Genomic DNA, 21624 nt, shown 5'->3' with positions numbered 1-21624 from the left:
TTTATCTTTAGCTCTATATCTATTGCTTCTACCTCCGTCTTTAGTTCCCTAGTATCCGCTAATTTAACTTGCAACTTTAACTATTACCCCTTAAGAGTAAGCGTAAGATCCCCTTACTTTACGATCCAATAACCTTTAAACTCTGCTATAGTAAGATTAGGTACCATGCCCTGTTTTATTAAGCTCTACGTTCCTACCGTAGCCTTTACTTATAGAGCTTATAAAGCTCTATTTGGACTAGGAGAAGAAGTTTTATAAGAAATTAGAATACGGTAGAGGGTACGATTAATATCGGCCACGAAGCACTTGTGGAGGTTCTCGTGGAGATCCTTATAGAGGTCCTCATGGAGGTCCTTGTGGGGATCCTCGTGGAGGTCCTTATAGAGGTCCTTGTGGATGTTCTTGTGGAGGTCCTTATAGAGGTCCTTGTGGAGGTTCTCGTGGAGATCTTTATAGAGGTCCTTATGGAGGTCCTCGTGGAGGTCCTTATAGAGGTCCTTGTGGAGGTCCTCGCGGAGGTCCTCGTAAAGGTCCTCGTGGAGGTCCTTGTGAAGGTCCTCGTGGAGGTCCTTGTGAAGGTCCTCGCAGAGGTTCTTATAGAGGTTCTCGTGGAGGTTCTCATAGAGGTCCTCGTGGAGGTTCTCATAGAGGTCCTCGTGGAGGTCCTCGTGGAGCATTAAGAACTGTTTAGGATTTAATGGATTAATAGCTAAGATAACCCGGCAGATGCGATGATAAAGGCAATTTAAGAGCATTCCTATTGGTTAACTGTTGTTCCTATTTGCTCAAGCTAGCCATATCCAGTTACGCTCTGCTAGCTCTATAACCCTATTTTAATAACGCAGTTTCCTAGGGCGTGCTACCTACTAAATTCTGCCATATTCTGCCGACCCCGACGTCCGCTAATTAATTAGGATTTTCTATCCCTGGGATGGAAAATCGCTATTGGCTCGCTTACTACTAGCGCCTTAGCGGCCACCTTGTCTTTATATTAAACCCTAATATCCTTCCTTTTCTTCTTCTTCTTCTCCTTAGCTTTGTATCTTTATATATTAGCAATCTATAAGTGTATATAGATAGTAACCATAAAAGAAGAGTTGCTAGTGTTGGGAATAAGGCAAGCGGTCGTTACGTGTTGTTACGTGTCGCCGCGGCACTAGCGTGGTAAGGAACCTTAAGTTCCTTACCTACCCCCTAATTCTTAATAACAAGCTTTATTAACCAACATTACTGTAACCCTACTCGAGTAGTTGTTATTGGTGAGTTACCCTGTGTGACTAACAATACTAAATCTTAAAATAGTATTCCGTAAGTATCTCTGCCTATCTAACCTATCTCTAGTTAAATTCCTTTATTATTAGGAATCCCGTTAGGTTTTTATAATCCGTTTTAACTATAAATGGTTTCTCTATACTTTATAAGAATGCTCTTTATTTTTATAGTGCTATAACTATACCTAGTAACTCTTTGTTATAGATATTATAGTTTAGTTTTAGTGGTGTTATTTTCTAACTATAATATGCTACTAGGTGCTATCTATCTAGATACTTTTATATAAAATATACCCCTAGTATAAAGTCTAATATATCTACTCCTATAACCGTCTCTAGTCCTAGTTAATAGATTTTAAGAACTAGCTCTTAGGTAAATAACCTTTTAACTTCTCTAAATAGTTCTTATTATTCCTTTCCCTATATCTATAGTTCTTCTTTTTTTATTAACCACGTAAATGGCTTAATATTTTTTAACTATTGCGCTATAAACCTTCTGCAGTAATTATAAAACCCTAGAAACGATCTTAACTATATAATGTTCTTTAGTTCCTACCAATTCACTATAGCTTTAATCTTCTTTAGATCTATGCTAAGTTAGCCTAGTTTAATAATAAATCCTATAAAATTGGTTTTTCTGGTAAAGAACTTATATTTCTTAATTGCTACTAGCATCTATTCTTCCTATAGTCTCCTTAAGACCCATTTAACGTGTTCTCTATATTCTTCCTTATATATTAAGTAGATAATAATATCGTTAAGGTATACTATAACAAATTTATCTAAGTATTCTCTTAATATATTGTCAATACGCTTCTAGAACATTGCTGGTACATTTATAAGCCTAAATTGCATACAGCCATTCTCAAAATATCGGTAAAAATCGCCAAGCCGCACGACGCGCATCGCCCCCTCCATCAAAACAATACACCCCCTTATAGTCCCACCAATATAGCTCCATATTTTATTCAGAGAGGCCTATTTTATAGCTCAATTTTAGGGCTATAAAATAAGCCCTTATTTGTATAATTTAGAGCTGTTTTGGCGAAGTTATAGGGGGTGCTTATTTTTAGTTGGATTAGCCAGCGCAGAGCCTCAATTCAAGTTTTACAGCCACCCCCTATAGCCCCACCAATACAGCTCTGTGTTGGTAGAGCTATAGGGGGTACACTGTTGTTTTGGAAATATCAAAAAAATCGCCAAACTGCAGCAGTATATCACCCTATATAATTCCACCAATATTAGTCCAATTTATATATATAGAGTCCCATTTTATAGCTCTATTCTAGGGCTATAAAATAGGTCTCTATTTATTAAATATAGAGCTGTATTGGTAGGCCCATAGGGGGTGGTTGTAAAACTTGAACTGAGGCTCTGCGCTGACTAATCCGACCCCTCCATTCCTAGAAATAAGCACCCCCTATAACTTTACCAAAATAGCTCTAAATTATATAAATAAGGGCTTATTTTATAGCGCTAGAATAGAGCTATAAAATTGACCTCTATTTATAAAATATAGAGCCATATTGGTAGGACTATAAGGGGGTGTATTGTTTTGATGGAGGGGGCGATGCGCGTCGTGCGGCTTGGCGATTTTTACCGATATTTTGAGAATGGCTGTAACTAATGGTTTATATAGTCCTTTCTTTAACCTAAAGGCTGCCTTTTATTCGTTGCCTTCCTTAATCCTAATCTAATGGTATACCTACCTTAGGTCTATCTTCGTGAAGATTTATATATTACTTATCCTGTCTTAGATTTTGCTAATTAAGGGTAAAGGATATCTATCCTTTTTAGTAATGCTATTTAACTGCCTATAGTTAATATATAGCCTTAGTTTGCTATTCTTCTTTAGTACAAACAGTACTAGATAACCCGCTAATGACTGCGATAGTCTAATATATCCCTTTTGTAGGTTTTTTTTAGATAAACTCTTTTAGTGCTCTACCTTTCTCTTTAGTAAGCTTATAAATTAAAAAGAACCTTAGACTTATTCCTAGTTCTAATTCTATTTTATAGTCCTATACTATATAATCTAATAGCTTTTCACTTTTTAGTAACTATAGTTTCTTGCTATACTTATAGTATCTTTTTGGTATATAGCTTAATCCTTTCTCTATTTCTTTATAGGTTGCCCCTACTTAGTACTATACTAACTTAGCTTATTATCGCATCTTATATTATTAAGTATCTTTAATATTAACTTAACCTGTAACCTAATTAATCTTTGGATTATATTTCTATAACTAAGGCATTCCTAATACTGCCTTATTATTCCCTAATAGTAATATATTAAAAAACATCTTAACTTATCTCCCTTTAATGGTTAACTAAATAGGTCCTGTTTTAAGATTAATAATGCCTCCTCTATAGACTATTAGATCTCCTAAAATTATCACTAATAGGTAAGAGTGCTCCTTTTTCCTATATGGTAATCCTATTCTTTTAGCGAGATGTGGTTCCTCATTGCTCTACTATCTATTAATGCCTTAAACTGCTAATCTTACCACTTAACTTATAAATTTAGGTGTTAACCTTAAATTCCTTTAAGGGTCTAAGGCTCTATTACTAGTTCCCTCTAGTTTTATAGGCCTCTACTTTTCCTAATTATTGGCTACTTAATCCTACTTATACTTAGTCTACTTTTAGCTAATACTTAGTTCGCTTTTTGTCTTTAATATACTATAGATAGGTGTTTTCTAAATATTCCTACCACTATTATCTATCTAGGTATTCTTCTATAAGGAATCTTCCTAGTTAAAGCGTTAAGTCCCCTTATCTTTAAACTTCTACTAGGTGCTAACCATATATATACTTAGCATTTTAATATTTTGCCTTATCCGGTACCCAATATATTCTTACTAAGTATTTATAATTCTTATCCTTAGGTGTTCTATATATATTATATACATTATTTACGTACGCAATCTATGCTAATATATAGTATGCTTAGTGTCTTAGGTTAACTCTTAGCTTATTTTTATCCTTAAGTTTAAACCTTTCTTATATTAATCTAAGCGTTATAACTTCGTTTATAGGTACTAAGATTTACCTCTCACTTCTTTAGTCCTCTAATTGCTCCTTTAGATCTTTTAACGTTATAATTAAGGCTCCTTTAATATAAGTTATAGCCTTCTCTATAATCGGGTGGTTTTAAATAACTTTTTTATCCAACTATATATAGAAATCTTTCTACTTATTATTGTGTCGTTACTTATACCACTTTTAGTACAGTCCTTTAAGTATATACGGCTCATCCGTAAGAAAGTATCTCTTTATTACTATATTATGATAGCCCTTTATATATCGTTCTTTAAATCTAATTAGAATCCCTAGATTCTCTTCTTCTTCCAGTTTAGTAAGCTATTTAGCTCTTAATATACCTACTCTAAGCCTATTAATAATTTTTTATATAGGTGCTCTGTTTCTTATATAACTTAGTATACTAGATCTTATATTTAGTTTCTGCTCTTACTATAAGGTAATTCTTGCTCTAAATTCCTCTATGGTTTCTTTCCTTTTATATCTTATAAGTGGATCCTTAAAGTTCTCTTACTTCTTAATTATAGTATTAAACTTTTAATTTTTAAGCTAAACACCTTATTTACTTAGTAAGTCTTCTAAGTCTATATATCTGTCTCTTAGCTTAACTACTATTTATATTACAGATTCCTTAATCTATAAAAAAGCCTCTTACCTCTTACCTATAGGTGTTTATATTTATACTCCGAATTTCTAGTCCCTTAGATTCTTTAATTCTAAGCTTACTTCTATCTTAAGCTATACTCTAGCCTTAGTCTAACTAGGCTTTACTAGTGTTCTTATATTATCTTAAAAGTCTTAAATTTTACTTATCTTGTCTTAAGAATCTTATACTTATAGGAAACTCTGTCCTGAGCTTATTTATATATCTTTAAACTAAGCTACCGCCCTACTCTATTAGTTTTCATCTATTATAGGTCCTTAGGTGTGCCTTATCTCGTCTTAAAAATCTTAGTTATCTCTTATCTTATTATAAGAATCTTAAGCCTTTGGCCTTTTACCTTTATTAAGTGGTAAGCTAGTACTAGTAGTTGTCTACTTGCTTAATCTTCTTTAGATATTACTCCTTCCGTCTTATAAAGCGATGGATGCCGTATCTAATAGTATTATAATGCTCGTTACTAAATCTTGCTTTATAGCGGTCTTAGTCTCTACTTCTATTATAACTTCTCTAAGGTTTGCATACTCCTAGTAAGCTGCCTTTATTGCCTTATTATCTGTAAATATTTCGCCTACGTTAAACTTATCGTCTTTAATATCCAATCTGCGTGATAGTTCGTTAGTTCCTCTATACTTTATAGATTTTAGCTCCTATAGCTAATAGCTTACACTACACTTAGCGTCTTTATAAATTTAGTATGCGTTATTATAACAAAACGTAAAACTTTTAATTAAATATTCTTTTGTTCCTTATAGTATACTATTATCCCTCTATATATATATATCTTCTACTAATCTAGTTCCCTTTATTATATAATAACTCCAACTATTTTTATAATCCCTTATAAAATAACCTTATTTCCTATAATTTATATAAGCTCTATCTTTAAACTATTAACTTTGCTATAGAGTCTGCCTAAACGTCTTCTACTAATAAGATCCCTAGTTTAGCCTCTGCTTCTTAGTCTTATAATTACTAAATCCTTAACCTTTAGGTTTCTATAGTTTCTTACTCTATCTCTTATAGGTTTCTTTAGTACTACTTAGGTCTATTAGCTCTACGCTATATTATAGTTTTTAACTTAGCTTTAGTTATTACGTACTTTACGTCTTATATAACTATAGAACTCTATCCTAGCCTCTCTTAGCCTGTTCTCTTTAGTAGATCCGATTATTAATCTTAATTACTTAATCTATTAAATCCCTTAGAGTGTTCACATCTTTTATTAGAATAATTACGTCCTAGACTTTAGCCTTAAGTCCCTATTTATACTATATCATAAGCGCCTTATTATTCTACTTAACTTATATAGCTAACGTTTAGAACTATATTATATACTTAATTACTAAGGTTCGTTATATAATGTCTTAGAGTTTTCTTTCCGCTATAATTACTGCCTCTAGGTCTCTAAATATTTATGTAAGTTACTCTATAAACCCTTTCTAGCTTAAGAACATAAACTATACCTCTTAGTTAGTAGTCGTTATTCTATTCGCCTGTATTTCTATAAAGTAAGGCTTAAACTATTTAAATGCCCTTTTTAATAGGAATAGTCGTCGTCTCCCCCTTCGCTCCTCCGTCGTCGTCGCTATGGCGTCGCCGGCTATATAGCCCCTAAAGACACGTCACCAGACGCCAAATACCAGACGCATCACAAACTCTACTACAACCAGTCTACAGCCATCACGCTGCAGACGATCTCTACCATAACCAGTCTGCAGCCATCAAGCTGCAGACGACCTCCGCAACTTGTCTACAGCCATCGAGCTGCAGACGACCTCTACCATCACCTGTCTACAGCCATCGAGCTGCAGACGACCTCCACCATCACCTGTCTACAGCCATCGAGCTGCAGACGACCTCCACCGCAACCTGTCTACGGCCATCGCGCTGCAGACGACCTCTACCGCAACCTGTCTACAACCATCGCGCTGCGGACGACCTCTACCGCAACCTGTCTACGGCCATCAAGCTGCAGACGACCTCTTCCACAACCTGTTTACGGCTATCGAGCTANAGACGACCTCTACCACAACCTATCTACAGCCGTCGCGCTGCAGACAACCTCCGTAACCTGTCTATGGCTATCGCGCTACGGACAACCTCTACTACAACCGCCACTACTACCGCTACAATATACCATACAACACCGCACTATAGGCGTACCGCAGATGCGCAGATAGGGTAGCTANAGNANGGGGGGAAGGGGGCCGGCCNGTGTTACTTTAGCACGTAAAATATAAGGTATATAGGCGAATTGGTGTTTATAACCTATATAAGATAACCTTGTGAAAATTTTTCCTTCTAGGGTGGGTTTATGTAGTAAGGTTTGCCCTTATAAAATACCCGTTTTCTAGAACGTAAATCTAGGATTAATAGCCTACTTTTGGGGAGAGTAGCTATTAATTACTAATTCCCTATCTATTCCTAAGCAAGGAGAAGAAATAGGTTATATTACCGAAAAAAGTTGTATAGGAATAACTGGTAGTTATCTCCAAGCTGGCAAACTATATAAAGCCCTTTGTTTTTATATGCAAAAATGTTACTAAATCTATCTTTTAGAGCGCTTTTTTTACTCTAGGAACGGCAGAATACGGCAGAAATAGATAAAAAAGCTAGGATTTCTTTATTTCCTTGGTGCAAACTAAATATTAGAGAGCAAAATACTAGGATAAAACTCCCCTAGCATCTAAAACGGGCCAGAGTGTCCGCTTAGTTACTAGTATATGTTAAGCTGCCCTAAGGGATTTATATATATAGGACTATAGCGCCATAGCCTAGAGGCTGCATACGCAGTATTGTACGTAGTATAATACAATGGATAAAAAAAAAAATAAAAAAAAAGAAATAGTTCTATATAAGCTATTCGATCTATAGGTATTAGTAGTTTTACTCCTTATATAATTTTAAAGTGCATTTACGTAAGGAATCCTTTAAGCTTTAATCTCTCCCCTAAAAATCTCTTAATTAAAGGTAACTTAATCTTCGCTACTCCTATTCTATTAATCCTTTATTTAAGTATCGCATTATTCTCTATTAACTAGTTAACTATTTCTTATAACTGTTTAACCGTTATAGGTTGTTGTAAGTTAGTATCTACTATACTAGTGTTACCTCCTAACCTTAAAGTAGTTGCCGCCGTTAATGGCGTTATAGTGGCTGCTTTTGGTGGCATATTATTCAACTCCCTATATTTAATACTATAATTAGGTAGTAATTATGTAACGGAACTTTATAGTAGGTACTATAATAGGCTTATTAATAGGCTAGGTATATAGGTGATGTAAATTAAAGTTAACAACGTAATAATAACTAGTGGAGTAGTTGCCTAATAAATTAACTTTAATTATATTCTAAGAATTACTATAAGGAAGGAACTATCTAGGTAGGGACTAAGGGTCCTTAAATACATAACTATACTCCTAAGAAAGTTGTTACTCTGTCTACTCTACCTACTCTATTCGCTCTATTATAGATCTTATAGATTATATAGATTACACAGATTATATTATATAACTCTGCTTATTATTCCTCATTATATGGTTCTACCGGCTTTATCCTAGACCGTGCTTATATTAACTAACTAGCTTCTTCTAACTTCTCTCTAAGTAGTCGTAATATTGTACTTAAAGCGTCTATAATAAATATCGCAAAATAACCGAATATTTGCTTTAGTATACTCTAAATAAAAAGAGGGTTATTAAGAGGATGGGTTCGCCATTATAATATATACTAACTCTACCTTAGAGTAATAAGAATATAGAGAGGGTATAATCTTACTAAGCGATAATATAGCAGCAATAGTGCGAGTATAATATTGCGCTTATAAAAAAAAAGATACTTTAGGTATAATAAGTAATAATATTAACTAAATTAATTAAACGGATATTATACCTCTAGTAAACGACTTAGAGATGCTAGGTATTTTTAAGGATAAAGATAAAGAGGAGGGAGATAGTGTTACGGACGCGTTAAATATAATATTATAACTACTAAGAGAGGAGTTAGAATAAGCTAGTTGGTTAATATAGATACGGTCTAGGATAGAACCGGTAGAACTATATAATAAGGAATAGTAAACGAGTTATATAATATTGTACGTAGTATACGCGGTATACGTATTATATAGTTACGTATAATATATATAACACGTATATTATATATAAGAAGGATTTTATAGGAGTACGGTTATATATTTAAGGACCCTTAATCCCTACCTAGATAGTTCCTTCTTTGTAGTAATTCTTAGAATATAATTAGAGTTAATCTATTAGGTAACTACTCCACTAGTTATTATCTCGTTGTTAATTTACTTGCAATACCTATATACCTAGCCCATTAACAAGTCTACCGTAGCTCCTACTATAAGGCTTTATTACACTCTTAAGCTCTCTAGCAATCCTCTTAAGTCCCTACAGCCGTATATAGCTATTAATTCTTCGAATCTAATGCTTGTTCATTTAGCGTTTGTATATAATACTTTGTTATTATAACATAAATAGGCTACCAGAGAGGCTAAAACTAGTAGGAAGTGTTAGCGAGGACAGCAAATTATAAATACGCTTAAAAAGATAGTAAAGTAAGTAACTAGAGAAATAAGAGCTACTAGACACTTAATTACGTAGAAGTCTCCTTAAGAGAAGGCTTCTATAGAGTTTATTAGCGAGTTTAGTTACCTAGATTTAACGCAGCAACTAGTTATCCTGCGAGTATTTAAGACTAAGTTAACTACTAGATTATTTCTTATAATAGCTAAAATAGGAGAGCTTTAGTAAAGCTTAATTAATAATATTCTTACTAGTAGAGGGGAGGCCAATTAGAAAGGTAAGCTTAAGATAAAATTTAAGCTTAATTTTAGATAAGATCTAGGTAAGATCTAGATAAGATTTTAGTTATTCTTTAGCACTTTATTATATAGGCTATTAAGGAGTAATATAAAAAGGGAAATTTTATAGATTTTTATTATAAATATAGTAAATATAATATAGATCTCTATATAATTAGCCTACTAATTACTTAGTAATAACTCTCCTATATAAGCCATGCGATTATATTACGCCTTTAATTTATACCTACATTACTCTCCTTATCTATAAGCCTCCTGTCTTCCTTATTTATCTCTTTATCCTCTATTATTGGAAAGCTATTTAAGTTATCCGGATTATATATATTAATAAAGTTATAAACTACTATTAAAGTGTGTAACCGACTACCGACACTATATTGAGATCGTCACCTGGAGGGCTCCAAGACAGCCACCCTATATATTGACTTGCAGATCAATATTGCTTACAGATCACCGTTCCCGTTTCAGCTATCTATTACCCCATTATTTCTACCCTCTTCGTGTATATATATAGAGCCTCTAGAGCTACATTTACAATCAAGTCGTTTATGCATTTCCACACTCTGCAAAGCTTACAAAGTGTATACTACCTTAATCTATATTCTTAAAGGCATATTACGCCTATTAGCTTTAAAGAATCTAAACTAATTTCTAAAAACACCTATTATACGCTCCACTATATACTAAAGATTAAAGAGCTTCTTTACATTCTAAGGCTTTATATTTACCTATGCCTATTTATAAAGATAATATCGCATACTATAATGGGGAGTAAGCGTTATAGGTATAAGGGCGCGAAGAGACTTCGGGGAAGATTTAAAGGAACGATATAAATTCTATCTAAATCTAAGGGTATATAGCTTTCGCTAAGAACAAGACGTTATATAAAAAGAGAAAGGAATAACAAGAGAATTATATAATTAAATAGTTAGGGACTTGGTGGTCAATGCGTGCGTATATACGCACGCGGTCTTTAATAGACTTTGGTAGAATTTAATTAATTTAGTAGAATTTGGCCAAAGCGTTAGAATTTATCTATTAAGTGTTTTACCAAGACATTCCTACTATAACTGGGCTAGTCCCGTTATAGTACCCCCCCTTTTAGCCGAAGGTCTAAATAATTTAATTTTAGTTAAGTGTAACGGAGCCTTATAGTAGGAACTACGGTAAACTCGTTAATAGGCTAGGTATATAGGTATTGCAAGTAAGTCAATAACGTAATAATAACTGGTGGAGTAGTTGCCCAATAGATTAACTCTAATTATATTCTAAGAATCACTATAAGGAAGGAACTATCTAGGTAGGGATTAAGGGTCCTTAAATACACAACCATACTCCTAAGAAAGTCGTTGCTCTATCTACTCTATCTACTCTATTTACTCTATTATAGATCTCGCAGATTATATAGATTATATAGATTATATTACATAACTCTACTTACTATTCCTTATCACATAGTTTTACGGGTTTTATTCTAAATCGTGCTTATATTAACTAACTAGCTTCTTCTAACTCCTCTTTAAGTAGTTATAATATTATACTTAAAGCGTTCGTAATACTATCTCCCTCCTTTTTATCTTTATCCTTAAAGATACCTAGTATCTCTAAGTTGTTTACTAGAGGTATAATATCCATCTAATTAATCTGGTTAATATTGTTACTTATAATACCTAAAGCACCTTCTTTTTCTTTAACTCTTTGTTATACGCGTATAGTTTCTTCTATACTATTACTTGGTAAAGTAATGCTATCTCTATATTCTTATTGCGCGAAAGAGGGGTTAGTCTATATTACGTTGGCAAGTTCTTTATCTTAATAACCCTCTTTCTATATAGAGTGCACTAAAGCAAATATTTAATTGTTTTATAATGTTTACTTAATTTCTAACGCTAAGTATACATATCCTATAACTCTTAATAGTCTCTAAGTTCCCTAAGTAATTTATTATAGGGTCTTATATTTAATTTGCTACTATAAAGCTTAATAATAAGCTATCCTTAGCGCTGCTTACGGTTTAATATGCCTTAAAAAAGTCCGCATATATTCTTAAAGTTTAGCGTCTAGCTTATACCTATCTTTAGCGTTTAGAATATATCCGTAAAAAGGTTTATTCTAAAAAGTAAAAACTTATAAAATAAGGTTTATAGAAACTTAATAATAAAAGAATGGATTCTCTTTTAACAGAGAAGGAAATAACTCTAAGTAGTTCGGCAGTCGCTCTTCCTAGGTCCCCCTTAGGTAACTTATTCTTTAGCAATTCCCCTTTATTAATATTACCTAACCTTTTCTCTTCTAATACTCCTGTACCTTTCCTATAGCATTTTTCAAATTCTCTAGTAGCTCCTAAGTAGTCTTGTTATAGCCTATCTACTTTACTTTATATTATATTTTATTATCTACGTCCTTATAACTAACGATCCTTAAAACTTACTATTTATCTTCCTCTTATCCTTTATATGTGTCTACTTTATAAACCGGTGGCTTAATATTTCTGTATACTAGCTCTAGCATTATAATATACTATATAGGGTAGATATTTATCCTAGCTAGTAGATTTAACTTAAATATAACTAATGAAATTTTCTACGTAATTTTAAAAGGTCCTAGTCTAACGTAGTTTAACTTCTTGCTTAGTTGCTAACTCTTAAAATTTTTATATAGTAGCTATACTTTATCTCCCTCCTTAAGATCTAGTCTCTTAGATCTCTTAGCATTATAATACTTTTTTATTCTTTACTATACCACCTTAGCTGTTTCTATAAGGTCTATATAAAGATTTATTAAACTCTTTATTCTTTATTTAGCTATACTACTTATCTTCTTTACTTAACGTGGTGATAATAAGGTCCTTAGCTTATATCCGTAGTTCGCCTTAAATAGTAACGTACCTATTCCTTCTTATAGTGTTGCATTATATATAAACTATATAACTAGTAATAGCAATACCTAATTATTCTATATATAATTAATATAATGCCTTAAATACTGCTCTAGTGTCTAATTTAATCTTTCCGTTTAACCGTCTATTTATAGATAATATACGGTGGAAGTTGCTACTCGAACTCCTTACTCTACTAAAAACACTTCCTAGAATACTACTATAAATCTTAAATCTCTATCTAATATAATCTTACTTAGTGCTCTATATCTTATAAACACTTCTTTAATATAGATTTTAGCAATATCTTCCGCTAATATTTCTTCTAAATATACTATAAAGTATTCCCACTTTATAGGCTTATCTATTATTACTAAAATTGCGTTATAATCTTGTCTGGTAATAGGGTCTCTTAACTTTAATAACTTAATAATAAAGTCCTATAATATAACCTCCTATAGTCTCTTTGGTATTTTAATAGGTTATAGCCCTCTATATAGCTTATGCCTTATTAATTTATTTCTTTAGCAATTTAGATACTTCTTAGTGACCTTTTTAGCTATTCTCTAGATTCCGTTAATAATGTACTTCTTTTAGAGTCTTAATACTAAGCCTATAGCTCTATTATATCCTTAAGTTAGTCCCTTATAGAAATCTTCTATAAAGTGCTCTACTATACTTTTTAGGATATACTTTACTTCTCGGTTTTTATATATATCTACCTATAGATCTTCTAACTATGCCTTTAGAATTCTTTATACCTAAAAGCTTTTTAGTATTTTATAGATTCTCTCTAATTTATTTTCCTAAGTTGCTATAATTTTTGGATAATTATATCTAATTAGTCTATCTGTATTTTTTTACAGTAAAGCCCCTAATGGCTTTTTATCGTTCTGTAATTTAGCTTTTTAACTTAATATATTAGCCCACGTGTTATCTATGCCTTTAGTATACTAAATCTTAAAATAGTATTCTATAAGCATCTCTGCCCATCTAACCTATCTTTAATTTAATTCCTTTATTATTAGAAATCCTATTAAGTTCTTATAATCCGTTTCAACTATAAATAGTTTCTCTATACCTTATAAGAATGCTCTTTATTTCTTTAGTGCTATAACTATACTTAATAACTCCTTATTATAGATGTTATAGTTTAGTTCTAGTAGTATTATCTTCTAACTATAGTATGCTACTAGGTGCTATCCATCTAGATGCTTTTATATAAAGTATACCCCTAGTATAAAGTCTAATATATCTATTTTTATAACCGTCTCTAGTTCTAGTTAATAGATTTTAAGAACTATTTTTTAGGTAAATAACCTTTTAACTTCCTTAAACAGTTCTTATTATTCTTTTTCCTATATTTATAGTTCCTCTTTCTTTGTTAACCGCGTAAATGGTTTAATATCTTTTAACTATTACGCTATAAACCTCCTATAGTAATTGCAGAACCCTAGGAACAATCTTAACTGCGTAACGTTCTCTAGTTTTTACTAATTCACTATAGCCTTAATCTTTTTTAGATCTATACTAAGTTGGCCTAGTTTAATAATAAATCCAATAAAATCGGTCTTCCTAGTAAAGAACTCGCATTTCTTAATTACTACTAGCATCTATTCTTTTTATAGTCTCTTTAAAACCTATTTAACGTGTTCTCCGTGTTCTTCCTTAGTTATTAAGTAGATAATAATATTATTAAGATATACTATAACAAATTCATCCAAGTATTCTCCTAATATATTATTAATTTGTTTTTAGAACGTTGCTAGTACGTTTATAAGCCCGAATTGTATAACTAATGGTTTATATAGTCCTTCCTTTGACCTAAAGGCTGCCTTCTATTTATCGCCTTTCTTAATTTTAATCTAATGGTACGCCTATCTTAGATCTATCTTCGTAAAGATTTACGCATTGCCTATTCTATCTTAGATTTCGCTAATTAAGGGTAAGGATATCTATCCTTTCTAGTGATGCTATTTAACTATCTATAGTCGATACATAGCCTTAGTTTACTATTTTTCTTTAGTATAAACAGTACTGGATAACCCGCTAATAACTATAATGGTCTAATATATCCCTTTTATAAGTTTTTCTAGATAAACTCTTTTAGTGCTCTACATTCCTCTTTAGTAAGCTTATAGATTGGAAAGAACCTTAGACTTATTCCCGGTTCTAATTCTATCTTATAGTCCTATGCTATATATTCTAACAGCTTTTTACTTTCTAGTAACTATAGTTTCTTACTATACTTATAGTATCTCTTTAGTACATAATGTTACGGACGCTTTAAGTATAATATTATAACTACTTAAAGAGGAGTTGGAAGAAGCTAGTTAGTTAATATAAGTATAGTTTAGAATAGAACCGATAGAACTATATAATAAGAAATGGTAGTATAAGTTACATAAGGTAATCTATATAATCTGTAAGATCTATAGGATCTATAATAAAGCGAATAGAGCACACGTATATTACGTATAAAAAGGATTTTATAGAAGTACGGTTGTGTATTTAAGGACCCTTAGTCTCTACCTAGATAGTTTCTTCCTTATAGTAATTCTTAGAATACAATTAGAGTTAATCTATTAGGCAACCACTCTACCAGTTATTATTACATTGTTAACTTACTTGTAATACCTACATACCTAGCCTATTAATAGGACCCACTGTAGTACCTACTATAAGGTTCCGTTATATATAACTTAATTCTTTCTCTATTTCTTTATAGGTTGCCCCTACTTAGTACTATACTAACTTAGCTTATTATTATATTTTGCGTTATTATGTATCTTTAATATTAACCTAACCTATAACCTAATTGATTTTTAGATTATATTTCTATAACTAAGGCATTCCTAATACTGCCTTATTATTCCCTAATAGTAATATATTAAAAGACATCTTAACTTATCTTTCTTTAATAGTTAACTAAATAGGTCCTATTTTAAGATTAATAATACCTCCTCCGTAGGCTATTGGATCTCCTAAAATTATTACTAATAAGTAAGGGTGTTCATTTTTCCTATATAGTAATCCCATTCTTTTAACTACTGCTAGTAAAATATGGTTTCTTATTACCCTACTATTTATTAGTGCCTTAAACTATTAATCCTACCACTTAATTTATAAATTTAGGTATTGTCCTTAAATTTCTTTAAGGGTCTAAGGCTTTACTACTAGTTCCCTCTAGTTTTATAGGCCTTTACTTTTCCTAATTATTAGCTGCTTAATCCTATTTATACTTAGTCCACTTTTAGCTAATACTTAGTTTGCTTTTTGTCTTTAATATACTATAGATAGGTATTTTCTAGATATTTCCACTATTATTATCCGTCTAGGTATTCTTCTATAAGGAATCTTCCTAGTTAAAGTATTAAGTTCCTTTATCCTTAAACTTCTATGGGGTGCTAACTATATATATACTTAGCGTTTTAATATTTCGCCTTATTTAGTGCCTAATATATCCTTACTAGGTACTTCCGGTTCCTATCCTTAGGTACTTTATATATATTACACACATTATCTATATATATAATCTATGCCAATATATAATATACTTACTATCTTAGGTTAACTCTTGGCTTATTTTTATTCTTAAGTTTAAATGTCGGAACGTTAATTATATAACGTGGTCACGAGACCACGTAGCGAGGTTAGCTAACCTGACCTTGGAGCAACCCCTTACTTCTAGACAACAATCAACTACTAACTTCAACACCGCATACGTACCACTATAAGTGATATTCGTGCATATTAATAAAGAGAGTTATACTAACACTAATTAGTAGACGTATAGATTAGGAAATACGCAATAGCTAGCGCTTAAGAAGTAGTACTGGAAACAGTTCACGATTGCCTAGTTCTTGTCTGTTTTATTAAAGGAGAAAGCTATATTACCCTTAAAGCTCGAAACCACGTATTAACTTAACTGCTGACGCGTTAGATTGCCTAGAGAATTATATCTTTACTTGGAGAAGATTATAACCTCCCTTAAGCTTAAGAGAATTTATACTGGCTTTACAGCTAATATAACAGATTGCTGAGAGAATAGCAATCTTGCTAAGAACACTTTATAGGCCCGACGGCTGTAGAGAACGTATACACTACCCTTAACCTCGACCTTAACCTCGACCTTAACCTTAACCCTTAATCTTAACCTTAACCTCGAACCTTAAATCTTGAACCTTAAACCTTTATAACCTCCACCTAAACGTATACTGCTTTACACTATAATAGAGTGGTAAGAAAAGATATTAAAGTATGGTGATGGAATTACTGCTGCTACAGCTTCTAAAGATGAGCTAGAAGACTATGTAGCAATAAAGGTCTACGTACACACATAGAAGAACTTCACAGACTATATACTATGGATAGTATTTAAGGAGGAATTTAAAGGCTTTACTACTGAGGATTTTAAACGCATGCGAACCAATATAAGAGCAAAGTTACGCATTTATCTACTTAAGAGAGGAGTATATATCGGAAAGTACAATAACAGATATTTAATCTCAGAAGCACTATTCGACCTTCTTTAAGAAGAAGAGTTTCACGAATGGACGGACGAAGAGATTGGTCTAGCCCTTAATGATATTAAGCTAATGATTACTGTGGCTCTGTAAGACTGACTTAATTCGACCTTAGACAAGCTTGCTATAGCTCTACTAGCGTTAATACCTTTCTATAGTCCCTTACTAGCTATATAAGCATTACTAGCTCTTCTACTAGCTATTTTAACTGCTGTACCGCTAACTACTCTAATCGCTGCACCACCAGCTACTCCGATTACTGTACCGCCAGCTACTCTAATCGCTACCCCTGCTACCCCTACTACCCCTTCTGGTCCTTAATCCTCCAATTATAACTAAATCTACACTCTTATTAACTAATTGCTATGGTCGCAGTAACTATAGCAGCCGCAACAGCTACCTATATATATACTACCTGAACTAGTCGTGCCTAGTATGGAGTAAGGACCTAGGCAAGGGCCTAGATACAGTAAGGAGGTAGCTATAATTGCAAAGATCTACATAGACGACCAAAAGTACGATGGAGTTAATGACAGCTTTGACTTTAAGCTAACCATCTTTTATAATATCTATAAGAGATCTAGCTTACCACTAGAAGGCTACATAGTGGCATTCCCTAGCATGCTAAAAGGGCTTGCTTAGGACCACTACTATAATAGTAACCTTAAGTTGAGACCTTTTACGGAAGCCTGCAACCACATATAATAAGTCTTTAAAGGGCCAAAATACTACCGTAAGAACCTTATGGAGTGGAATAGTATAACCCTCTAAGGAGTTATAGACGAGAACCCTAATAGGTTAATCTATTAGAACTTCTAACTACTTATAGACAAGCTGCTAAAGTAACGTTATGGACTATACCTAGACTTCCGTACGAACCGCATTCTTATAAATAAGCTAGTTACTGCTTGCCAGGGAGTACCAGCATGCCATATTGCTGTCTCCAACCCTTTAAAAGACCTCTCTCAATTAATTAGTAAGCTACAATCCTCTATTGTTACGTAGGAAAAAGAATACCCCCTATAGGCCTTAATAAGATTGTCTTACTAAGCCTTTTTTACGGATTAACGTTATTACTAAAATGACTAGAATTAAGACCGAAATACTAATCGCTACGGCAGCAATCGCCCCTATAGAACTAACGGCAGACTAAAGGCCAAGTGCTATATCTATAAGAGGGAAAACTGCCATTTATGGAAACATATAGAGGAGGAGCGTAATCGGTCCAGAGACGACTATAAGAGACGTTTTATTAATATTAAGGGCCGTAATAAGGGCAACTTTAATAACCACTTTAAATAATACGTTGCCGCCTACAAAAGAGATAAAGAGGATAACTTAGACTTTAAAGCCTATACATACAACGCTAATAACTCTAGAAGCAATGCCGGAGAACCTAACGACAGTTCTACCTACATTACTACCTTTAGAACGCTTACTATAGAGAAAGTAACCTCTATAAGTATAGAGCTAGCTAATAAGGCTTATACGCACCTACTTATAGCTTTAATACTTACCACGGAGTCTACTACGGAGCCTTACACGGAGACCGACCCATTTGCCTATAGTACGGCTATAGCTATAGCGTTACGGTACACCTCGATAGTCTTTATAGGAATTATAGTTGGTACAGGTGCTTCGCGCAAGTCTATAGCTAGCTACAGTTAATTCTAAGCTCTATAGGCCGTAGATAAGTCCGTAAGTCTTAACACGTTAACTAAGGGCTAAGTAACTATCTAATTTAGGATCGGAGCCTCTATGTCTATCGGAACTATAGACGTTAACAGCCCCGTAAGCAAGGTACAATTCTATATTATTAAAGTAGATACTCCCTTTTTACTTTGCTTAGCAGATATAGATAGACTCTATATTAAATACGATAACCTAAAGGACGTCATTATTACTCGCACCAAAAAGGTGCTAGTGGTTAGACGATTTAGCTACCCATTTCTCTTATAAAGCTTCTCCTTACAGTCCTATTTTATTAAGTCTTTTAATACAAACCCTTGTTATTTAACCAACGTAGAACTATAACGCTTATACTATCAATTTAGTTACCTATTAGTTAATAGACTATAAAAGCTTCTTAATAAAACTAGCCACGGCTATAACACTAATAGATCTGCTATTAAAGAGCTAACTAGACTCTGCCACTATTACTAAAAGTTTAGTAGATCTCTAGGTAGATTTTGCTTTACCTTATAAGATAACGTTAATTTTAATTATAATATTATTGTCGACATTATATATATTAACGGCTCCCCCCTACTATATATAGTTGACAAAGTAACTTAATTTTAAGCCGGTAGATAGCTACGAGATATTAGCGCCAAGTATACTTAGGACGTTCTATAAATATGCTAAATTAATAGCTATTTAGGACTACTAGACTTAATTACTATAGACGCTAGGAAGAACTTTATTAGTAAGGAGTTTAAACACTACGCTGCTACTATAGGAGTAACTATAAAGTTAGTTCTAGTCAAATCACACAATTCCATTAGAATAGTAGAACGCTACTATAGTCCGCTATAACAAGCCTACCAAATCATTACAACTGAAATCCCTGAAATTAGCAAGGAGATAGCCCTATAAATAGCCTTTAAAGCCATTAATAATATAGCTGGCCTAGAAGGCCTAGTCCCTACACTCCTAGTCTTTAGAGCCTACCCCCGAATAGTTAAATTAGACGCACTATCACCTTTAGTTATATAGCGAGCTGCGGCTATTAAGAAAGTAATAGTGGAAATCTAGAAGTTATAAGCTGAACGATAGATCGCTAACGCTCTTAATATGCGAAATGGACTACAAACTAATGCTATTTATAGCCTCCCACCTAGTTCGCCTGTCTTAGTCTGGAGAGAAGGCAATACTAGCTAAAGTAGTTATTGGGACGGACTATATATACTACTCGCTGTTAACGGTAAGACCTATACCGTAAAGCTACTAAATAGGCCTACGACCTTTCGCTTTATAGTTATAAAACCTTACCTACTAGACCTATAAGACCCAGTTAAACCACAAGAGTCTGCTAAATTAGATGAACTAGTACCTTTATTAGCCGAACCTTAATTGTTACCTAAGGCTAAACCACAGCCACTGCCAAAGCGAGGTAGAGGTCGCCCCCGTAAATACCTATTGCTTACGGCCGTCGCAGACACAGCTGTTATAGATCCTATAATAGATATAGGCGCTTTTACGGGTAATATTGCGGATATCGCTGATATCGCTATCTACCTATAGGACAATAATACTATAGATACGGCTAACACCACTATTTACTTATAGAACGATAGCAATACCTAATTTAGTGCTTTATAATAAAAGGAGGTTATAGGCCTACTTAAGAAAGGCGTCTTTAAGATTATTAAGCTGCACGATATACTAAAGGGGGTTAGACTCTTTAATTCACGGTTTATTAATAAGATTAAGAATAAGGGAACTAATAAAGCCTTTAAGAAATCATAACTTGTTATATAGGCTTATAATAACTTAGAGAAAGAGCTAGTCCTTACTTAGTTACCAACAATTTAACGAGTTAGCCAGCGGCTGATTCCCTGTATCGCTGCTATACTACTATAGACATAACTTTACCTCTAAGACATCTTATAAGCCTACGTCTAGTCTACTACGAACCTAAACCGCGAGTTTTACGTATAACTACTACACGAGCTAAATAAATAATTGGGAATTGATATAGACTCTGTTCTAAAGGTTATAAAGCCACTTTATAGAGTACCTAAAGCTAGAAACCACTAGTTTAAGATATACTATTTATACTACGTTAATTAGCTGCAAATGGACTAGTCCATATATAACCCTTGCTTACTTTATAGCAATAAGCCTTTCGGAATTATTGGCCTATAGACTAATAATATACTATTCTTTGTAGATAACACCTTTATAGAGGCTAAATAAAGCGAACTATATAAGGCCGAATTTATGGCTAAGGAGCGAGAGCAACTAACCGCTAATATACTAATTAAGTTTAATAGAGGACTTATTTAATTAATATAAGATAGGAGTATCACGCTAACATAAAAGCGCCAGTATAAGAACCTTAGTGTGGTTAATACTACGCTAGTAGACAGCACTAGCTCTAGAGGAGTTACGCATAGCCTACTTATACTAAAGGACTAGTATATCGCTTAACGCGCCAAAGAAGCCTATATTGCCTTAGTCTGTTAGCTAGAGACTTTATTTAACCTATCCTTTACTACCTAGGTAATTAACCCAGTTAAAGACGATATAAAGAGTCTTAATAAGCAATTAAGCTAGTAGATTAAGAACGTAAATAAAGGCCTAAAGTTCGTCAAGCTAGACGTTAATACTTTATAACTCCTGGTATTTATAGACGCTTCCTTAGCCAATAATAAGGACCTATCTTCGCAAATTAGCTA

At 33.1% G+C, this 21624-nt stretch overlaps 1 protein-coding gene across 1 annotated transcript; it reads right to left on the bottom strand.

Annotated features, from left to right (window-relative positions):
- Nucleotides 1-218: 218 nt before the first annotated feature.
- K441DRAFT_598232 (uncharacterized protein) lies at nucleotides 219-677 on the bottom strand (the record flags this gene model as incomplete). The annotated part of the gene is made up of 1 exon (XM_067645098.1): nucleotides 219-677. The coding sequence occupies one exon, from the start codon at nucleotides 675-677 to the stop codon at nucleotides 219-221; it is 459 nt and encodes a 152-aa protein (XP_067496187.1).
- Between the last annotated feature and the right edge of the window lie 20947 nt (nucleotides 678-21624).

This window comes from Cenococcum geophilum, assembly GCF_001692895.1.
Source record: "Cenococcum geophilum 1.58 unplaced genomic scaffold K441scaffold_116, whole genome shotgun sequence".
Taxonomy (NCBI): Eukaryota; Fungi; Ascomycota; class Dothideomycetes; order Gloniales; family Gloniaceae; genus Cenococcum; species Cenococcum geophilum.
This window is presented reverse-complemented; position numbering and strand designations above follow the sequence as displayed.